The following is a 21,329-nucleotide window of genomic DNA, read 5'->3' as shown; positions in this document are numbered from 1 at the left end:
CAAAAACTATTCCTATGGCATTTTCTTATATTCTAATTTGTCTGCTGTGATTATCACCAACCACACTCTCTTCCCTCTCATATCTTTCTTTTTCACTGGGATTACATATCTCTCATTTCTCACTGGGATTACTGTCAATGTACCCACTTACCATGCACATTCCATTCATCAAATGAATTTGCATAATATCAAGAAGACATAATATTAAAAAAAAACACTTTATGTGGGTGACTTTGTCACAACAGATAAAAATGTGCATAAACAAACAATTCAATTCACTACCATTCCTCATTCATATACCAAAAAACAATAAATATAGCCACCAAGTGGCAGCAGCAGAACACACACACACACACAAGAAGTTTTAACTTTTACAAGCTTTTGGAGCCAGTGACTCCTTCTTATGGAAGAAGAGTTGAAAGGGGAGGAAGAGGGGTTAAGGAAAATAACTGGACAGGTTTAAGAAAAGGGTACATTTCAGAAAAGCCACCCAGAACCTCATGTCAGGGGAGACATACTGGACTACCGTCCAGTATTTTTGCCTTCTCATCCCATCCAGTAAGTCTTCCCTGACCCAAGGTTCTGGGTGACTTTTCTGAACTCTAACCCTTTTCCTTCACCCCTCATCCTTCCCCCTTCAACTCTTCTGCCAGAAGGAGGAGCCACTGGCTCCGAAAGCTTGTAAAAGTTAAACCTTTTTGTGCGTGTGTTCTCCTGCCCTCCCTTGGCGAGTGGATTTTTTTTTTCCTATCCATTTACATTAAATTGTCAATAATTGATTATTTTCATTGTTAAATAAATAATACAGGTTTCTTCTACATTAATGAACATGAGCCACAAAAAAGGAACAGCTACTAAAATTTGCAAATATTCTGACATGCATTTTGGTGCTAATGAAAGTATTACAATGTTTATTATTAGTTCATTTATTCAGTCTTATTATAATTAAAAGGCAGTTTAATTTCTCACCAGGGCAAAGGATTATGTTTCGCTACAATATATGTACTACATTATCCCACAACTGAAATGTGCCCTTATACGTAACAGTATATCAACCTTGTCTCCTAATTATTAGTCAGGCAAATGTAAAGCTTCGTGCTTTTTTAAATTACATTGCTGAGAAAATGCTCTCCCACATACACTGCACGAAAAAGGTTTTTCTCCTGTATGGCTTCGCATGTGCACGATCAAGCGTTCCCTCCGAGCACAGTTCTTACCACAAATCTCACATGCGATCGTGGCCTTGAGATCTCCCATGTGCACTTTGATGTGGGATATTAAATTTCGTTTGTTAGAAAAACACATGGAGCACATGTCACAAATGAATGGCGGCAAGTCCTGGCAGAATGGTTTCCTCTGCTTGTTGCGGTGGTACGGCACCTTACCGTGATTTGCCTTGTGTTTCTGGAGAGCCTCCTGATCCTCAAACATCCTGTTGCACAGATCACAACCGTACCCTTTTATCTGGCATCGTTTTCTGAGATGTGACTGCATGTTGCACAACTGCGTGAAAGTCTTTGAACAGATGGGACAGGAGTAAGGTTTCTCTCCCGTATGGACTACTCCGTGCCTCTTAAGATCGCCGTTGGTAAAAAAACCTTTGCCACAAGTGTCACACAAAAACTGCCGTTCATCTGAATGGAACAATTCGTGGCAGCGTAAATGTTCGGGCTTTCGGAAACATTTCTGGCAAATTTTACACTGGAAAGGCCTGTCCGAAAGATGTCTGCTGTAATGCGATTTGTGCCTGCGTCGCTTTCTGACAGCTTTTGGAGTGGCTTCGACAGTTTTGTGCTCATTCTTTTTTTGAAGTAATCTGGAACAGAAATACAAACTAACTCACAAAAATATATTGTTCCCTTTGCTAAAACGATGCAAAATACTCTCATATGACTTCTAAATGTGGATTTTTAAATGTTTGTAAGTCTATATATGCCTTCTAGATTTACTTAGTTTTCTGCTAATGAGAGATTCATTCTACATCTTTTGAGATATGCTGAGTCCTGGCCCACTGTCACACATATGAGATAGTCATAATGGCAGTATAAAATCTTAATTTATTCTAAATTTCAAGTATATGAAACTATCAAATGCTGTGTAAATGTCTCCTCTGCTGTACTCTGAACATTACAAATTCAGTACTATGCAGTGTTTGTTATAAAGCCGTATGACAAGTGGTGTTATATATGTAAATAGGACTCAGTGTTTATAATGAAATAATAAGCAATTAGTTCCATAAAAGAAATTGAATTTCTTTACCAGCTTTGGTCACTCACTGCTTTTCCTCAGAAGTTTATACCCATCACATTATTTGTGAGTGTCAACAATAAGGTGCATGCAGCAAAGTGCCATGTTCCTAAAAAATATGCAGGAGAAAAAAGTAATACAATACTGAATACATTAATACAATATGAGGTCTTATTGTATAATGGATTCAGTATCGTATTACTTATTGCTGCTGTATATTTTTTAGGACCGTGGAAATTTGCTGTATGCATTTTATTATTGACACTCACAAGTAATGTGATAGATATAGCCATCTGCAGAAGGCTGTAAAGGAATTAAATTTCCATTACGCCAATGGTTGCTTACTATTTCATAATGGACGACTACAGTTGCTGAGGGTGGATAAACACTAGACTCAGCATTTACAGATGGAAAAATGTTTTCTCTGAGACATACCATTGTAATCCAGTAAATATTAATCTACTAAGGGCAGAAAACAATAGTTATTTATCCTGGAACTCAATACTAGATGCAGCTTGCCTTGCTATGGCTTCCAAGAGCAACAAAAGTTACATTTTCAATCTTTTGCATAATTACTGATCAAGTTTAAAAGTTTAAAATGCTGTTATAATCTATTAATTAAGAGGTATAATGTTATGTAAAACTTTAACACCATATGACAAATATTAGAACTGGGAACAGTGAGTTTGTCTCGAGGCAGAGTAACTGACAACATGCAAACACCTGGACTTTATTTATCCAGCATTTGAGAACGAGACCACTTAGCAACTTCCAGCAAACCAAACACATAATTTCAAACCCTTACGAAGCTTTTTCTTGCTGACACCTCCTACAAAATGATGAAAGGACAAAAATTTATTGCTGAATTTTTGCTGTAAATGCAGTAAAACTTCAGCATCAGACATAAGAGTTTTAATTTGTTACTTCTTTTTGCTACTGACTCTATTCACAACACAGTTTGCAGGGAGTCATCCACTGTTTAACAAGGAGAGCAGTTAGTGATCTCCAACAAACTTTAAGCAGCATTTCAAACCTTTTCTAATCTTTTTCTTTATTACATTCTTAAAGTCAAATATTTAACATACACACATCAAAAGAAGTTTTGCATCAGCCCGGTTCCCAGAACTCCTGAAGATAGATGTTGACTGTGGGTATTGTATCACAGACACAGTCTCTTTGACTGTTCAGAGATGTCACTAAACCCGCCCAACAATGTAAACAACCATGCATGAGCAGCACCTATCAGACGGAGGGGATCCGACAGCTGATCAGTTTTGGTCATTCTACCAGGTAGGAGGTACACGGCTCATGTTGTCTGCAGTTCAACCATGGCTAGACTGTCATTACCATGGTTTGATCACATCCGCATTGTTACTTTGTGCCAGGAAGGGCTCTCAACAACGGAAGTGTCCAGGTCTCTCAGAGCGAACCAAAATGATGTTATTCGGACGTGGAGGAAATGCAGAGAGACAGGAACTGTCGATGACATGCTACGCTCAGGCCTCCAAGGAGTACTACTGCAGTGGATGACCGCTACCGACAGATTATGGTTCAGAGGAACCCTGATAGCAACGCCACCATGTTGAATAACGCTTTTTGTGCAGCCACAGGACGTCGTGTTACGACTCGAAACTGTGTGCAGTAGGCTGCATGATGGGCAACTTCACTCCTGACGTCCACGGCGAAGTCCATCTTTGCAACCACGACACCATGCAGCGCGGTACAGATGGGCCCAACAACATGCTGAATGGACCGCTCAGGATTGGAATGACGTTCTCTTCACCGATGAGATTTGCATATGCCTTCAACCAGACAATCGTCGGAGACGTGTTTGGAGGCAACCTGGTCTGGCTGAATGCCTTAGACACACTGTCCAGTGAATGCAGCACAGCAAGGTCTAGGTTCCCTGCTGTTTTGGGGCGGCATTATGTGGGGGGAAATGTACGCTGTAACGGCTGTACGATATGTGAAGCCATCCTCCGACCGATAGTGCAACCATATCGGCTGCATATCGGCAACGCATTTGTCTTCATGGACAATTCACACCCCCATCATGCACGTCTTGTGAATGACTTCCTTCAGAATAACAACGTCGCTCGAATAGAGTGGCCAGCATGTTCTCCGGACATGAACCCTATGGATCATGCCTGGGATGGATTGAAAAGGGCTGTTTATGGACGACATGGCTCATCAACCACTCTGAGGGATCTACACCGAATCGCTGTTGAGGAGTGGGACAATCTGGATGAACTTGAGGACAGTATACCACGACGAATACGGGCATGCATCAATGCAAGAGGACGTGCTACTGGGTATTAGAGGTACCGGTGTGTACAGCAGTCTGGACCACTACCTCTGAAGGTCTTGCTGTGTGGTGGTACAACATGCAATGTGTGGTTTTCATGAGCAATAAAAAGGGTGGAAATGATGTTTATGTTGATCTCTATTCCAATTTTCTGTACAATTTCCGGAACTCTAAGAACCGAGGTGATGCAAAACTTATTTTTATGTGTGTAAATAAGTGATTTGTGAAGTAATCAGACATCTGAAGCTATTCTATATAAGGGAGTTCAGTCCTTTAAACAACCAGGGGTGTTTTCTGGTAGCGCATAACTGACAAGACAGCAGCTCATCCCACCCAAAACAGCAGTTTCCTTTCTAATTTATTCGATTAAATTTACATGGCAAAGGAGTGAACAGCATTAAGTAGTATTTTGGGTTATTAAATCTCAAACATAAAAAATGTTAAGATGAGCTTCTAATCTTAGCAAGATGATTAAGTAGTATAGTGATAGGTAGTTTATTGTTAATATAGTAGACAGTTCAAATCTCTACGATTTCCTTGGCTTCTGTTAATGTATACCTTGACTTGTTCCATATCCCTGAAGATTCTCCATCTTGATGGGATTTACAGAACACAATGAACGGATAAGTGAAAGAATGAACAAACGAGATGGATATAATCACAGCATGCAATCTAACTTATTCACACTTTCAAGTACATGCAACTACTAAATGAAGTGGAAGTTGTTTTCATGACAAAAAGCCACTCAATAATGAGAGATTAGTGACTGTGGAGTCCCACCTACAGATTTCTTAAGACGAAAACAGGAAAGATTGGGACAAAGAATGGCAGGAAAAGCTTACACACAAGTACAAACAAGTTACACTGGCCAGTGAGTGTACTAATGTCTGTTAACACAAAAAGATATGAAAATTTAAGGAATAAGGATTGTGTAAACACTCAATTTCAAAACATTGTTGACGATGACTCAAAAGCAAGGTTATTTGTAAGTACCTCCGGAGTTTCAGAAGATAGTTGTGCAAAAACTACAGCATACACAGAAAAATGACACACGTCAGTGGATCCAAGATCTCTCCAAGTTTTGGTACATAATACACCTCATGACATAGTTGCACTAGGGGGCAGGTGTGACTGAACATGTAAACATATTACTCACTGTGTAATGTTGAATCAAATCAATTCATGCCTGTGAATAGGCAATACAGTGAACAGAATTCCAAAGCAGGCTGCTGCCACTTCTTCACAGGCAATTTATGTTGATGACTTCAATGAATACACATAGTGATGTTTCCTGTTTCACAAACAATGTCCATACTAAGCAACTGGATTATAAGTTAAAAACTTGAAGAGGTGCTACATCTGACATGCATCTATTTCCTGACTTCCTATAGTTTTCACAGAGTCATCTTTTGAAAGCCCAGAGGTGCTCATGAATAACCATATATTGGCACTTGTATCACATGCTAGTAAACCAATATCACCAATGTATTATTTATCATTCTTCTAAGCAAACACAATGCACAGTCCCAAATTCTTGGGCACTTAGTACACCTCATGCATTAGAACCCATTCAGACTACATTACCACTGACAGCACACACCCTTTATACACCCCCCTCCTCCACCCCACCCCCTGCCTTCCCCACCCACCCTTTGTAATAGTTCCTTCTGTTGCTACAGTTAATTATTTGGCAGACAAGTTACATTGTTTGCTTCCTTACAAACTTTCTGTTTTGAATAACCAGAACAACAAAATGAACTAAATGCTAGAAAGTAATATATATGTGTGCTTTATTTGTACAGCTTTATTATGGTGCACAAATATAGACTGATATCCTAAATGGAAAGAATGATGCAAAAGTAATTCTGATTAAAATTTCTTTTGTTGCACATATGAGAGACCAGGCCCGTGAGCCACCAATGTTGCTAAAGTCCAGCATATTAGTAGGGGCAAACTCGCAAGGAACTACCATGAAAAGGTTTAGGTAACCACTCTTCCATTTTTTTTTGGGGGGGGGGGGGGGGGGGGGGGAGGGGGAATAAAAAGAGGTTAAAAGTCATATAGGATCGAGTGGGTCATTTTAACACTTGAAAATAATGAAATTTTATTGATATATATCAGACTTGTAACCCTATAGTTTCCCAGTAATCAAAGGATTAGCGATTTCAACCAGTTGCAAATAAACTTACAGCAGAAATCCATTGTTAACTGGATTGATGATCATGTGGTGCAAGGCCTATGTTCGGCTTACACTGAGGTGACAAAAGTCATTGGATGCCTCTGAATATTACGTCGGACCTCCTTTTGCATGGCATAGTGCAGCAACTCGACATGAAATGGACTCAACAGGTTGCTGGAAGCCCTTGCAGAAATACTGAGCCATGCTGCCTCTACGGCTTCCATGATTGTGAAAGTGTTGCTGTTGCAGGATTCTGTGCACGAACTGACATCTTGGTAATGTCCCATAAATGCTCAATAGGATTCGTGTCAGGTAATCTGGGTGGACAAATCATTTGTTCAAATTCTCCAGAATGTTCATCAAACTGCGGTCTGGCGACATGGCAAATTGTCATCCAGACAAACCAAAGTCTGTGAATGGTTCCAAATGGTCTCCATACAGCCGAACATAACCATTTCAGGTCAATGATTGGTTCAGTTGGACCAGAAAATCCAGTCCATCCCACGTAAACACAGCCCACGCCGTTACGAAGCAACCACACACTAAGGCAGTGTGCAAGCTAGTGGTGGCTCCATAATGGTGTCCATGGTTTCACAGGGTCTGCATCACACTGAAACCCTACCATCAGCATTCACCATCTGAGAGACTGAACCGACCAGGTCACGGATTTCCAGTCACCTAGGGTCCAACCGATACGGTCACGTGCCCAGGAGAGGTGCCGCAGGTGATGTGTTGCAGTTAGCAAAGGCACTCGCATTGATTGTCTGCTGAGACAGCCCATTAATGCCTTATTTTGCCACACTGTCTTAACGGATACATTTGTCATATGTCCCACACTGATTTCTGCAATCATTTCACACAGCGTTGCTTGTCTGTTAGCACTGACAACACTATGCAAATGCTGCTGCTCTCAGTCACTGAGTGAAGCCCGTCAGCCACTGCACTGTCTGTGGTGATAGATAGCCGTCAGCCACTGGTTGTCTGTGGTGACAGGTAATGCCTGAAATCTGGTCTTCCTGGCACACAATAGTGAATTCCCTAATAATTTACGAAATGGAAGGGCCTATGCATCTAGCTCCAGCTACCATTCCGTGTTGGAAGTACGTTTATTTCCCTAGTGCGGAATTAATCACATTGGAAACCTTCTCACATGAATCACCCCAGTATAAATGACAGCTCTGCCAATGCACTTCCCTTTTATACCTTGTGTATGTGATGCTACCACCATCTGTATATTTGCACATTATTATCCCATGACTGTTGTCACCTCTTTGTACATTCTGTGTGTGTGTGTGTGTGTGTGTGTGTGTGTGTGTGTGTGTGTGAGTGTGAGAGAGAGAGAGAGAGAATCGCAGTTCTTGCAACACTGTTCTACTCTTTGGCATGAAAATGAAAGATCTTTTACTGTACATTACATGACAAATGAATTAAACGTAATGGATTCAGATGGTATGTGATGATATTTCAGTGATTGCAAAATCAAATCAAATTGACAAAGAGCTTGGCAGTATGAGGCTGCTCATCAGTGCACCGCACCTTACGACCTCACCTCATCTGGACACGTGCCCTGATTCGGTTGGGAAAGATGGTATAAAGCCACTGCTTCCTCCTCTGAGGGAAGCTGGGCCCGCAACTTTTCTAACAAATTCTTGATATCATGGATACTGGCAATGGGATGGTCCCACACTTCCTATTGGGGACAAATGCGTGGAGCTTGCTGGCTATGCGAGTATCTCAGCAAAAAGCAGACAGTTCATAGAGACGTGCTGTGGACAGGCGTCGTCCTGTTGAAAAATAGTACCGCAATACAACAGCATGAGAGGTAACAAATTAGGATGCAGTGTGTCCAGGATGTACTATTGTGCAGTCAGAGTTCCCTTAATAACTACCAGCCATGAACAGTTATGTCATACCTGATAGCTGGCCATGTCTAGCTGTCAGGAGAACACTGCTGTGCCTATTCGAAACATTGTAAGATTGAGACCTTTCCCAGATAGCCACCGTACTCGGCAACGTTGGTCGTACGAGGCAGTGTGAATTGTGGTTCACCGATGGACACAATCTGATGCCATTCACCAGCAGTCCATATTTCCCAGTCACAGCAACATTCCAAATGTAGCCGTTTGTGTTGTGGCATTACAGGTAGGCTACATGTGGGCCAGTAATTCCCTAATGTAGTTGCTGCTAGTTTTCAACAAATTCTATGGGATGATACAGAATGTTGTGGGGTTCCATTACTTGTTCTCTGATGACTGGGGCAGATGTGAAGAGGTTATAAAATGTGCTGGGTGCACAATACGGTGAACTTCACTTATGGTGGACAGATGTGGTTGACTGGAACCTATACGAGGACTATGCCCCGCTTTTGTATATACAGTTCAACATCGGGGGACTGTCACATCTGAATGCCTCACAAATCTGCATATTGCACGATTTAATGAGTTGGCCAAATCAAGCCCGAATAAGAGGGCTCTATCAAACTCTGTTGGCTGCTGATGCCACCATCTTACACAATTATGCAGCATCTCTGTGTCCTTCACAGTGATCGTTTAACAACTAATACTGTTCACAACCCTTATACATCTCACCAGGGCTTGTACAAATGTGGTTTGAAAAGGTCTCGGAAATGAATAGAAAAAAAGTACTTACATCACTGAACCTTTTTTAATTTTTCAATGTAGTCTCCTTGTACATTAATGAGCTTGGTCCAACGATGTTCCAGTGCTTTGATCCCATCTAAAAAAAAAAATGAGTTTCCTCCAGGCCTGCAAAGTAGTTGTCAACTTCAGTTATCAATTCTTCATTTGAAGTGAATCTTCAACCACCAAGAAAAATTTTCAGTTTTGGGAAGAGATGGAAGTCGATGGAGCCCTATCAGGTTGATAAGGTGGGTGTGGCAACAGTTCATACCTTAGTTCGTGTAATTTTGCCACGGCGATGGCACATGTTTTTGATCCAGCATTAAGAGTCATGGCATCCATCTTGCAGATACTTTTTTTCATTTCTAATTCTTCAGTTAAAATGTGATATACCCTTTCACATGACATCTGGCAAGTGTGAACAATTTCACACAATTTCAATTGGTGATCCTCCATGACCATTTTCTGCACTTTTGCAATGATTTCTGGAGTAGTGACACGTCTTGGCCGACCATTGCGCTGATCGCACCTAAGCTCTCTTGACCAAATTTAAATTCATTTGTCCACTTGGCAACAGCTGAATGTGAAGGAGCCGAGTCCCCCAGTGTATTCTGGAAATTGGCATGACTGTCCTTCGTTTTCATACCTTTCTTTATGAAGTACTTAATTGCTCCAATCTCAACTTTCGCCATGTTTGCAAATCACTACATGGAAACAACAACAGAGCCACGCCACTGCCACAACTCTCTTCCAAGGGCACTGATGTGGCAGGTGTTTACACGCAACAGTCCAATGATATCACGTGAACAACTCGTTGCACTAGTACTGACCCCTCGTGATGATTCCGAGAACTTTTCAAACCACCCTCATAATAACAATAACGCACTCTGGTGGCAGTGGCCACTCCACCTCTCACAGATCACTGCAACTTTAACTGTTCTCATTACCACTGATAGTGTGTACATTTACGAAATTACATTGACATCTGATCATGTCTTCTGGCTGCTTAAATGTATTTCTCACCTTTGGGTCAGACAAGTAATATCATTTGATTAGGTTACACAATAACATGTCAACTGAAAAGAGCATAGGAAGTGGTCGCAATGTGTGCAAATAGGAGTACTCTTCATAAATTACCCTCATGCAGACTATTAAGAACATACACACACTAGCAGCTTCAGTGCACTTCCACAGTTGGAAGAGGGAGGCCTTGGTGGCCACGGTGTGTGTTCCAACTCTCTGTTATGTCCATCAGCACATGAGCAACAAGTGGCAAAAGCGGCAGTGTCACTGTGTCTTCTGCAATTTGCAATGGTTGTCCGTCCCGAGATTCAGCATCGAGCGTGTTGCGTGTATGGCAACGGGGTTAAAAGCAATGGTGTTGTACGGGAGTGGTGCAGGAAATTCAAGATTGGTCACACAGATGTGCATGATGAAAGTGGTTCAGGAGCTAACTCAACATGGGTGATGATCTTGCACAATATTTTAATAAAACTGTTTGTCTGAGATGTCGGTTCAGTATTTCCGAACATGTGCTTCAGATTTCAAGGACAACCCTCTCTAACACTATCACACAGAGGTTTGATTAACATAAATTTTGTGCACAGTGGGCATTAAAATGCCTAACCAATTTTCACAAAACTGAAAGAATGAGTTCGAACTTGACAGTCCTTCAACGCTACCGTGCAGGTGGCAGCAATTTCTGGGCAGAACTGCGACGGGAGAGGAGCCATGGTGCAGTGTATGAACTCTAAAATTGAGATAAAAAGATTCCAGTAGATAGTGTTGAAATGCATAATGACTGTTACATATTTTGGGATTGCAAAGCAATTTTGGATTTAATGAGAGTAATGTGTGGAAACATTGAGAGCTCATAGATTAATTGTGAGACTCTTAGAAAACTCTGAACGTCAGTCCAAAACAAGTGGCACTGGACGGTTACTTATGGAATCATTCAGGACTCATTCTTATTTACGATTACATGTGACACAACATTGCAAATTGACCAAAGCAAAAACTCAAACATTTCAGCACAAAGATTTAAAAAGACTTTTCAGCCTGGAGATTTTTCAACACCCGCCCTATAGTTCACACTTGGCAACAAGTAACTTTTCATCTCTTCCCCAAGATGAAGGTCTGGCTAGCTACTGAGCACTTTATGACTGATGATGAGCTCATGGATTCTGTCAACAACTGGCTCGAGCAACATGTGACACCACTCTTTGATGAAGGGCTAAAAAAGCTAGTGTTGTGGTATGACATACGTTTGAGTTTGGGTGGCAACTATGTGGAGAAGTAATGTCAACACATTAGACAGATTTTATATAAAAATTTATCTATATTAAGTAGATAGTTGGTGGTTAATTTATGAGTGCTTCTTCTGCCTGTTCATTTGGAGAGTTACAGTGTAATGTGTTCGTATCATCTGTTGATGAATTGCTAATGCCTCAAAACATGTCATGATGCTATCTGTCATCCAAAGCTAAGACATACATAAAAAGAATTTTGTTACAAGGCCATTGCTGTGTTCCTCTGAAGTAACATGCCTAAGTCTGCATAAGAATGAAAGGTGTCATGAACATTATATACTGTTATTTTTAATAAAATAAATTTTATTGTGAACATGGAAAAATGGGGATCAGTGTACAAGCCTACCAACTTTAACAACACGTTTTTGATTCTCAGTGTAATGCAGTTATTGCTGGTATACTTGCTTCTTCTCCTTTCTCTTACTCACTTTTTATCTGTCACATTCGGTAAAAAATGTTCATGCATTCTGTGACAGAAAACATGAAATGCATATAGTCAAGATGATACTAGTCATAAAAATTTCTTGTTCACAATAAAAATATGTTATTTAAAGTAACACTACACAAATTTTGTGACACCTTTCATTCTCCTGCCAAAGAATGAAACATACGGCAAGAATTGCAATTCGAATTCACTGATTGAGATCTGAATGCAAATCCTTCACCACCACCCCACTCACGATGATTTTTCTCTGCAGGAATATCCATTATGGCTCTAAATCATTACCTATTTGATTTCTCATGAAATATTAGGTTGAAGGATTATTTCTGAGTGTTCTAATGATTTCACCTTGTCTGAAATGATTCCTGCATCATAATTTGTGATCTAAATTTGTTTGAAAACAGATGTATAGTGGCGTAAACACTTTCACTGCAGTTACTTCAGAGTGTTCAAAGTTTACCAAAGCCACTGGGTAGCAGGGTCCAGAGTTTCCTTGTAATGTGGTTATATTCTTTGTTGTTTTTTGTCACTAAGCAGACAGCTAGTCTGGCACCAATTATTTGTTCCTTACTAGTTTTATCTAGTAAAATAAGAATTAAGAGAATACCTGTTAGAATCACCATTTAAGACTCTGACACCATTAATTGACGGGCACGTCTCGCCACCCTGCAACAATTAGAGAGATAAAAGTGAGCATGCATACCCCAGAGTCTTCAAGAAGCCACAAATCTTTGAAGCACAGCTACTTCAAAACTTTGCAGGTCTAAACACCAGCCATTTTTAACTATTGTAACAAATGTTAGTCACATGTTTTTATATGGTATACCTTAAAGTGCCATCATCTTGTACAGTTTCCCACTGCTGTTAAGGTCTGTTTAGAACATGAGTCTCTCTGCCTTTTCCAGCCTACCCACTACCTCTCAGTCACTCTGGTCCTGTCTTCTCTTCTTTTTGGCCACTTGCCCCTTTTCTTTTTCCTTGGTCTCCTGCTCTCCAGCTCTCTTGTGGATCTTCCATTCTCTTCACATGCCCGTACCATTTTAATCTTTTTTCCTCAATGTTCTTTTGTTGAGAGTCCTTATGTGTTATCTCCTGAATCATCTCATCTATCATATTTCCCATTTTTTTCCTAGAATGCTGCATAACACTTGACACAATGCCAGTTGATTATCATCTCAGGACCATCAGCTGACATTTGTTTACAGCTTTTTCCAACGTTTTGCCAGCACAAGCTGCTGGCATTGTCAGAGATTTGCTTTCCATTGCTGGTGGTGGACAGAAGGACCATGCCAGCCACTTGTGCTGGCAAAATGTTAGAAAAATTAAACAAATTTAAGCTGAAGGTCCCAAGATGAAGACCAACAGGCTATGCATCAACAGACTGCACTAAAGTCTCAAAAATTGTGTGCTTCATTGCACTTGCTTGTACAATACTTTACACCCTTCCTTTCATGATCCATATTTCTATCATGCACAACTCTTTTTGGCTTGTTTTTTTAGTATATAATACATGTGGTATTTCACCTTCTTACATACAATGCCTCTCACTCTTGTCATGAAGCTATCACCTTGCATCACTCATTCACTTATCTCTTGGCAAATTCTTTCATTTTCAAACATTATCCTCTCCAGGTACTTGAAACCTTCTGCCATTTTCAGCTGTTCCCCCAGACAGTGTCATGTTCACGAGAGTTTACCCTTTTTCTTGTTGTGATCACAAGCTCACATTTCTTTCTATTAAATTTTAGGTAATATTATTGTATAGCTCTTTCCAAAAACATCTAGTTGCTTCTCTACTTCCTCCTCATTGTTCCACGTACTGTGAAGCCATGAGTAAATAACACTGCTGTCACCTAGTCTCCAATTTCTCCAACCACTTTTTTCCTCACCACCATGAAAAGTGACAGAGATAGTGCACTTCCTTGTTTCAGACTGCTTCTCTATGCCAACTATCCTGTTCCATAGCTTCCCACACTCACAAAACTTATGATTCCCTGGTAAAATTCTTCTATCCTCAGCAGAATCTGCTTCTTTCCTTCTCAGTGCTTTACCATCTTTGCTTTTGGGTACAATTTCATACACATTACCTAAATCCAGCAAGGCCCCAGAAGATCTCTACCATACTCGTAGTGATGTTCCTGCAGCTACCTAACTGCAAATATGGAGCCTACTGTGTATCTTTCTACTGTTATTGTCTCAGCTGCTCTTCCACTGTTCTCTAGATTCATCTCTCTAGCATGTTCTCATGGGTTCTTGTACAGTGGAACATAAGGGTAATGATCCTACAGCTCTCTACAATTTTTCAACTTCCCTTCTTGGAAATAACCACAGTTATTTCTTTCTTCCAGACTTCTGGAGTTCTCATTTGCTTCCATACAGCCATAGCATCCTCACCTCTTCTGCTGTTCTGATTTATTCAAACTTAAAAAGTGATTAATGTTCACTCCTTATTCATTAAAAATATATTTCTGTTCTTGTCCAAAACAATGAGTGATTGACCTAAGCGAGAAATTGTTTGAATCATTCTGACTGGCAGACAATTCTCTTACTGTCAGGATACCACTGGCTTGTTTCTTTCCTACTTGCGTTGTTTTGTCTTCCCCAAACATATTTTACAACATTCTAGTTGGATGCCCCTTCTTTTCAGATGATGAACTACTTTTTTTGAAGCTTACTACTGTTAGCTGCACTTGGAATATGCTCTTGAGCTTGTTTTTCGCCCGTATGAGTGAGTCACAGCAGTTTTGTGCAAAGTACATTTCTCATCATCTGTTTATTCATGAATGGATAAAAGCGATTATCTCAAGCTAAAAAATATCAAGCATCCACACAAATCTCATGATGACACATGCATATAATGCCACTGTCATTCACAACAGCTGTCCTGGATTTGTTACATTTCCTTTGGAGGTAATTTTAGAATTCACACAGGCAGCAACACCAATCAAGAAGAGGAGGGAGCCAGAAATTTATAAACTGCTGTCATATATAGGCTGTTCAATTTTTAAAATCAACATACAGAGTGGTCCAAAAAGTGCATACACTGTTTAATTGCTCACAACTTATCCCTCTGGTGGGTGAGCTGGTGTATAAAGCATGCCAAATGCAAATTAAGTTTAATTTTTATGATTTTAGATTCTTTGTTGGATCTGGGCAAACAGATGTTCTTTCATTAATGCTTCAGCTACAGTGCTGATAGATTATGTCCATTCTTGAATACTAATAGCACATCTATGAGAAGTTTAAAAGTGAGTTGAGTGCATCACGTTTGGCATACAAAATACACCATGTGCCTGATCACGCAGGTTAAATTTCTCCTATTTAGTTTTTCTACCTTCACTAATCTAGCTATTGTGTTGGGTCTGGTTTTGTAGGCAAGTATCTGTGAAGTACAAAAGATCTTTTCTTTGTTCAGGTTGGGTAAAATGTCACAACTGACAAACTTTGTGAGTGATCCAATACGAACTCTGATTCTAAAATAGAGAATTCAGATGGGGATGATGACAGTTCTAACAAAGATGATGAAGCCATTGACTGTAGTGAGCATGATTCACAAAGGTAGCATGAATATGATACTGAAGTTGATAGTAGTAGAGGTGACTGAGGGCTCGAAAATGTCTTTCATAGGAACAGACAAACACAGTAAATTGAAGCAATGTCAATAAAACCAAAACAAAATGAAACAAAAACATTATGAAACATTATTATTTATTATAATACATTTCAAAACTGTGAATCTTAACAAAAGAAATCGTTTATTTTAAATAATAAAACAAAAATAATTTAACTCATAAGGTCAGCAGACCCCAATACATAATTCCAGTACAAGCAATAAAAAGTAAATCTGGATGTATAGAGGAAAAAATGTTTTTATTTTCTAAATTAGTACAATATATCATCTTACATTCATTTAGTTTCGAAAATAATGTCCTCAAGATGGCGGCCATTAGCATCAATACATTGTTGTAGACAGTCCCTGAAGTTTCGAGCAGCTCTTGCACACATATTGCAGGGTATGGCATTAACTTCATCAATAATTCGCTCTTTTAACTCTGGTAGGGTATGAGGACAGCTTTTGAAAACCTTTTCCTTCAGATTTCCCCAAAAAAAGTAGTCACAAATGATCAAATCTGGTGAACGCACAGGTCACCCGAAATCACCCCTCAAAAAGAGGAGGTGTCTCGGAAACATTTATCTCAAAACATCAAGTGAAATTTGAGCTGTGTGAGCAGTACGTAGCTCCATCCTGTTGGAACTACAAGTCCCCCAGTCCATGTTCTTCAACAATCTCGTCCATTCTGGGTTGCAGAAAATTTTGCAACACTGAAACATAACATGTGGAATTCCTGTCAGGGTCACTCCTTCCTCCTCAAAAAAGTAAGGACCTACCATACCAATTGTGATATGGCACACCACACTGTCACTTTAGGAGGATTTTGCAGTCTTTCATGAATAATTCGGGGATTATTTTCAGCCCAGTAGCGAAAGTTTTGCTTATTCACACACCCACTGAGATGAAAATGTGCCTCGTCACTACTGAAGGAAGCTACATTCGGAGGAATCTGAGCAAGCATTTGCTCTCACAGATTTTTATGGTTGGCGTAGTCTGCTGGGAGTAATTCTTGAGTAATTATTATTTTGAACAGATGGAACTTCAAATCACCTTGCAGAATCCTTCTCAAACTGCAGACTGAAATCTCCAATGCCACAGCATGTTGCTGAGCAGAATGTTGTGGTGATTGTTGAACTGCTGTTCTCACTTGTTGCACATTTTCTGCCATTCTGGTGAAACTGCATCAATCATGTGCATCTATTCGTAGTGTGCTACTGGTTTCCAGCTACATGTGAAATTTTAAAAACTTGGCTAGGTACAAACTACAAAAGTAACACATTCAATCGATGCCATAACTACATCCATGTTCTACCAACAATCCTGCAATGTGTAGTAGAGTGTACACGGCACACAAGAACCAATATTCCTGTCTTCAGTGGCAAAACAATTTCTTACTGTTTCCAATTGAGGTCATTACACTGTATCGAGATATGAGGGGTCAGAAATGTGTTCCTTCCTTAACACAAAGCTGCATCTCTATTGAAAATTTAAGAGCAATCCTTTCAATGAGGCATAAAATCTCTGTTTTAGTGTCTTCTAATAAGAATAAGATAAATTTATAGACCTCCTCAACATAAAGCTGAAAACCACACACATCAACAAATAATTATCTGGCTGACAACTTGACTTATACAGCTTGTTACAAAGGGACTACAGTTGAGTGTGGAATCCCAACACCTGTGTAAGTTAGTGTTTTTCACTGACCCACAGCACTGCCAGAAACGAAGGGTGGTGGTGGAAGTGCGGGGGGGGGGGGGGGGGGGGGGGGGAGGATGAGGTGGGGGAAGGTAAGTGATTTGAAAAACAGGTCCTATGACTGACTGACGATAAAACTTTCAAATTTGTAGACTAATGCTTACCCACACAGCCATCAAGAGGCTATTCAGTTTTAATACCGGTAATGTCTACAGATATAAATGTAAGTGATTTTAATAATTTCATTATATGTGCCCAAACAACACAGTATATATTTAATTTTGTTAACATTGAGTGTCAGCTCGCAACCATTGCACAAAATGCTGCTCATCTTGGGGTCTTAATATACCTTGCAAAAATTTTCTGCCAATGCCATCTGTCCATATACAAGTGTATCACAGATCTAACATTACCTGTGAAAACCTCTTTGTGCTCTGAGTGATATATTGTAAGTGCTGACTAGGAAGTCCTGAAGTCTGCCAGGATTCTGGACTGAAATTCTATATGCATATATTTTGTTTGAGTGATAAAGTGGAACTACGCCTGGTGTTTACAGGGACCAAAGAACTTGTAATTTTTGAGGTATCAACAAAAACTCTCTGGAAGTGCATCATATGACTAATATCACATACTAGCATTAATTCGACTCTTACCTCCTTTGTATTGACAACCATATAGCCATCAACACTTTTCTTCAGCAGTGCATCATCTTCAGATATATCAGATTCAATTTCTCTAAAAGGAATTGGTGTTTCTGGATTTACTTCCTCTTTTACAGGAACAAGCTCCAGTTCCTAGAATTTGGAAATTGTACAATGTTTATTTCTGAATTATCTCTAAACAACAGATTAAAAATTTACAGTGATGGTGAGAGCAAAATCAAGACATAACCCTCAACTGTTTCTGTCTTACACTAGCTACACTAACTTTGTTCCACATGGAACAATTCCACTTGCTCTGATATCACTCCTCACAAAAATTCTATTTTTTTCCTCTTCTTCCAAAGTGCCAAATTTCTTTTACAAGATGTACGTTTGAGATCCTTATTTCTTAAAATAGTTTTCAATCAACTGTTAACTATCTATCAAAATGCAAATATTCTTTAGAAAATATTTTATTTAAGGAAATACGCAAACTTTAAGATTCAGTAAAACATGTTGACAAAATTTTGAGCCTACTAAGAAGTGCATATTTCAGGATTTACATACCTCATTCTGAATCCCTAATTTCCTTCACATTGTAAAGCAGACTCTATCCTCCTCCAGAATTTTGTAGTTTGCCAATATTATTAGACCAAAAATAAAGAATTACTTTCTTAGAACCTTGATTTTTTGTCTAATGAAAAAATATGTTGGTATGCGAAATATTTCAAATACAATTTTTTTTTTCTGGAATAATCTTGATGGGCATTAGTAGAGAATATAGGAGAAATTTGAAGACCTAAGATCCCACACACAAATGTAGAATAAAGTATCACAGTCATTTAAAGAACACCTAGCCAATAATTACACAAAACTACTAAATTTGTGACTGTATGTAGGTAGTGTTGATAATTCCTGTCTTCTACGTTATTACTGAAAATTTAATTGCTATATATGTAAACAATTTGTAGAAAATTTACGCAGGTCTAAAAAGGAACACAGTGGACAAGGTGATGAGCAGTGCCTACCAGTCAGTCACAGGTAATTAGCCTCTGGTAGTCAGTCAGTCACGGTTATGAGTAGGTAGTCACAGTCTCGGTTAGTCAGTTGTGATTAAGTGAGTTGTTGTTACACATACAGTTACAAAAATTTACTGTGAGTTGCTGCTAGGCAGTAAGTTTCAGTTAGGTAATGTAAATATGAACACTCAGTGTTGACATTGCCACTCTTATATCTATATTAGCCTCAGGGTGATTATTGGATTATTTTTCTTTCTTTTTTAAGAATAATAAACAATAAAACTGCAAGATGGTTGTCATTTCATAGTGTTTGTTAAAATAAATGAACATTGATTGTAATTAAAATATCAGCTGTGTCAACTTTTTTATCGAAAATTCCTATCACTATTTATTACAACACTAACTGGAACTGACAAAGGAAATCAAACAATACATAGAGCTGAGTAACTTTACTACAGACCTATCATGGCAAAGTTTTAGGTAAACATACTGTGTGTTAGCTCCTTTGACGTTAGCCAGTGTCATGTGATTCAGTTAAAACAAGTCACAGCACCCCTGTTTCTGTAACCAGTATGCTCTGACTTTATTTATTTTGTGGTGCTCTGATCCTCTATGAAGTGGCAAGCGTGCACATATTGGGACTGATGCTGTTTCATGTTTGTCAACACTATAAAAATGCTTCAGTGTAATTGTGTTGCTGCCTGACATGTTTCTGTTCATGTCTATTATTTAAAGAGAATATTTTGAGGACTGTAGTGTGGAACGACTCCTTAATATCAAATCATACAGAGAGTCATGATAATGTAACATCACTCTATCAGTCTGTTATAACGTCAAGTTTAACACATATATGTGTTGTGTCGTTCTGAAATATAAGTCACAGAGTAAGTTGACAAGCAAGACATGTGTACAAGTTAGCATTCGAATGAACACTGAGTCCCAGTCTAGCGGCCGCTGCTCGGCTGGCCGCTTAGGTGGCGCAGCTGCTGCATGGCTGGCAGACAGTGCCGCACGTAGAGGACGCGCGTAAATGCGCGGCGGCGCTTCGAATGATCGGCGAGTCACAACACTTTTCCCCCCTTTGAAATTGTTGCACTGGTCCTGATGGAGGTGTCCTGGAGATGGCAAACGTCCATAGGCGTTGTCTGACTCGCCGTAAAGTCTCGAGGAGGCGGCTTCCCGTACGGACAGAAGTGTCCCCGATGATAACAGGTCGAGATGACAGGAAACGTAGGGGTCAAATCTGCTGGGGCCCCATGCACCAATCTGCCCGTTGAGGCAAGTCCAGTTGATATAACACGAGACATGGGCGATGTGTCGGCGTTCGTTGGAGGAGGAGGTGAGGTGAGGTGAGGTGACAGAGGATGGTCATCCGGTTCCTGCATGGGCACGTCTCCTGGTGGCGTCTGTTCTTGTGCTGGCATCGCGATGACGGTGAGAGGGCTGCGTTGTGAGTATTGAGAGATGCCAAGATCCCGAGCGTCAGGTAGAGCCGAAGGTGGTGTAGCAGCATTCGGAACATGCGTTTCCGGCACACGAGGCCGAAGCTGGTCCAAATGACGCACTGCAACACCCGTGTCCGTCTGGATTTCATACAGGCGTCGGCCACGGTGTCGTAAGATGCGGCCCGGACTCCATTTTGGCCACCTGCCATATCCCCGTACCCAGACGAGGTCGTCGGCAGTGAACCGGCCAAGTGAAGGCACCCGCGGCCGTGAGGTGGAAGGCCGCAGAAGTTGAAGTAGTGTGCGGGGCTGTCGGCCATGTAAGAGCTCAGCCGGGCTGTGGTCGCCCATGGGGGTGAAATGGTAAGATGCCAGAAACTGGAGGAGCGCATCATCAGCAGCAGAAGAAGTCAGAAGTTTCCGCATCTGAGCCTTAAATGTGCGGACCAGTCGTTCAGCCTCACCGTTTGATTGTGGATGGAACGGCGGGGCTGTGACACGCATAACACCGTGACGAGCACAAAAATCTGCAAATTCGGAAGAGGCAAATTGCAGACCATTATCAGTAACAAGAGTAGAGGGGAGGCCTTCCAAAGAAAAAATGCGGGCGAGAGGACTGGTGGTTGCTGCGGTGGTAGGTGACGTGCAACGGACAATGAAAGGAAAGTTAAGAGTAGGCGTCAATTATGAGGAGCCAATAAGTACCTAAAAAGGGTCCCGCAAAGTCATCACGAATGCGCTCCCAGGGCATCGCAGGCGAAGGCCACGGTGACAAAGATGACCTCGGGGCAGCGG

General features: G+C 40.4%; 1 protein-coding gene across 4 annotated transcripts in view; it reads right to left on the bottom strand.

The window, feature by feature from the left end:
• Positions 1-206: 206 nt before the first annotated feature.
• LOC126425061 (zinc finger protein 189-like) overlaps positions 207-21,329 on the bottom strand; it is a 41,633-nt gene continuing 20,510 nt past the window's right edge. For 3 of the 4 annotated variants that reach the window (XM_050087969.1, XM_050087970.1, XM_050087971.1), the window contains exons 5-7: positions 18,083-18,223; positions 12,729-12,787; positions 207-1,816 (exon numbers count right to left, since the gene is read on the bottom strand). In XM_050087969.1, coding sequence (XP_049943926.1) covers positions 1,072-1,816; positions 12,729-12,787; positions 18,083-18,223 — 945 coding nt within the window. In that variant the 3' untranslated portion in view covers positions 207-1,071. The remainder of the gene's footprint in view (positions 1,817-12,728; positions 12,788-18,082; positions 18,224-21,329) is intronic. The other variant, XM_050087972.1, reaches the window with a different exon arrangement.

The sequence above is a fragment of the Schistocerca serialis genome, chromosome 10, assembly GCF_023864345.2.
Source record: "Schistocerca serialis cubense isolate TAMUIC-IGC-003099 chromosome 10, iqSchSeri2.2, whole genome shotgun sequence".
NCBI lineage: Eukaryota > Metazoa > Arthropoda > Insecta > Orthoptera > Acrididae > Schistocerca > Schistocerca serialis.
This window is presented reverse-complemented; position numbering and strand designations above follow the sequence as displayed.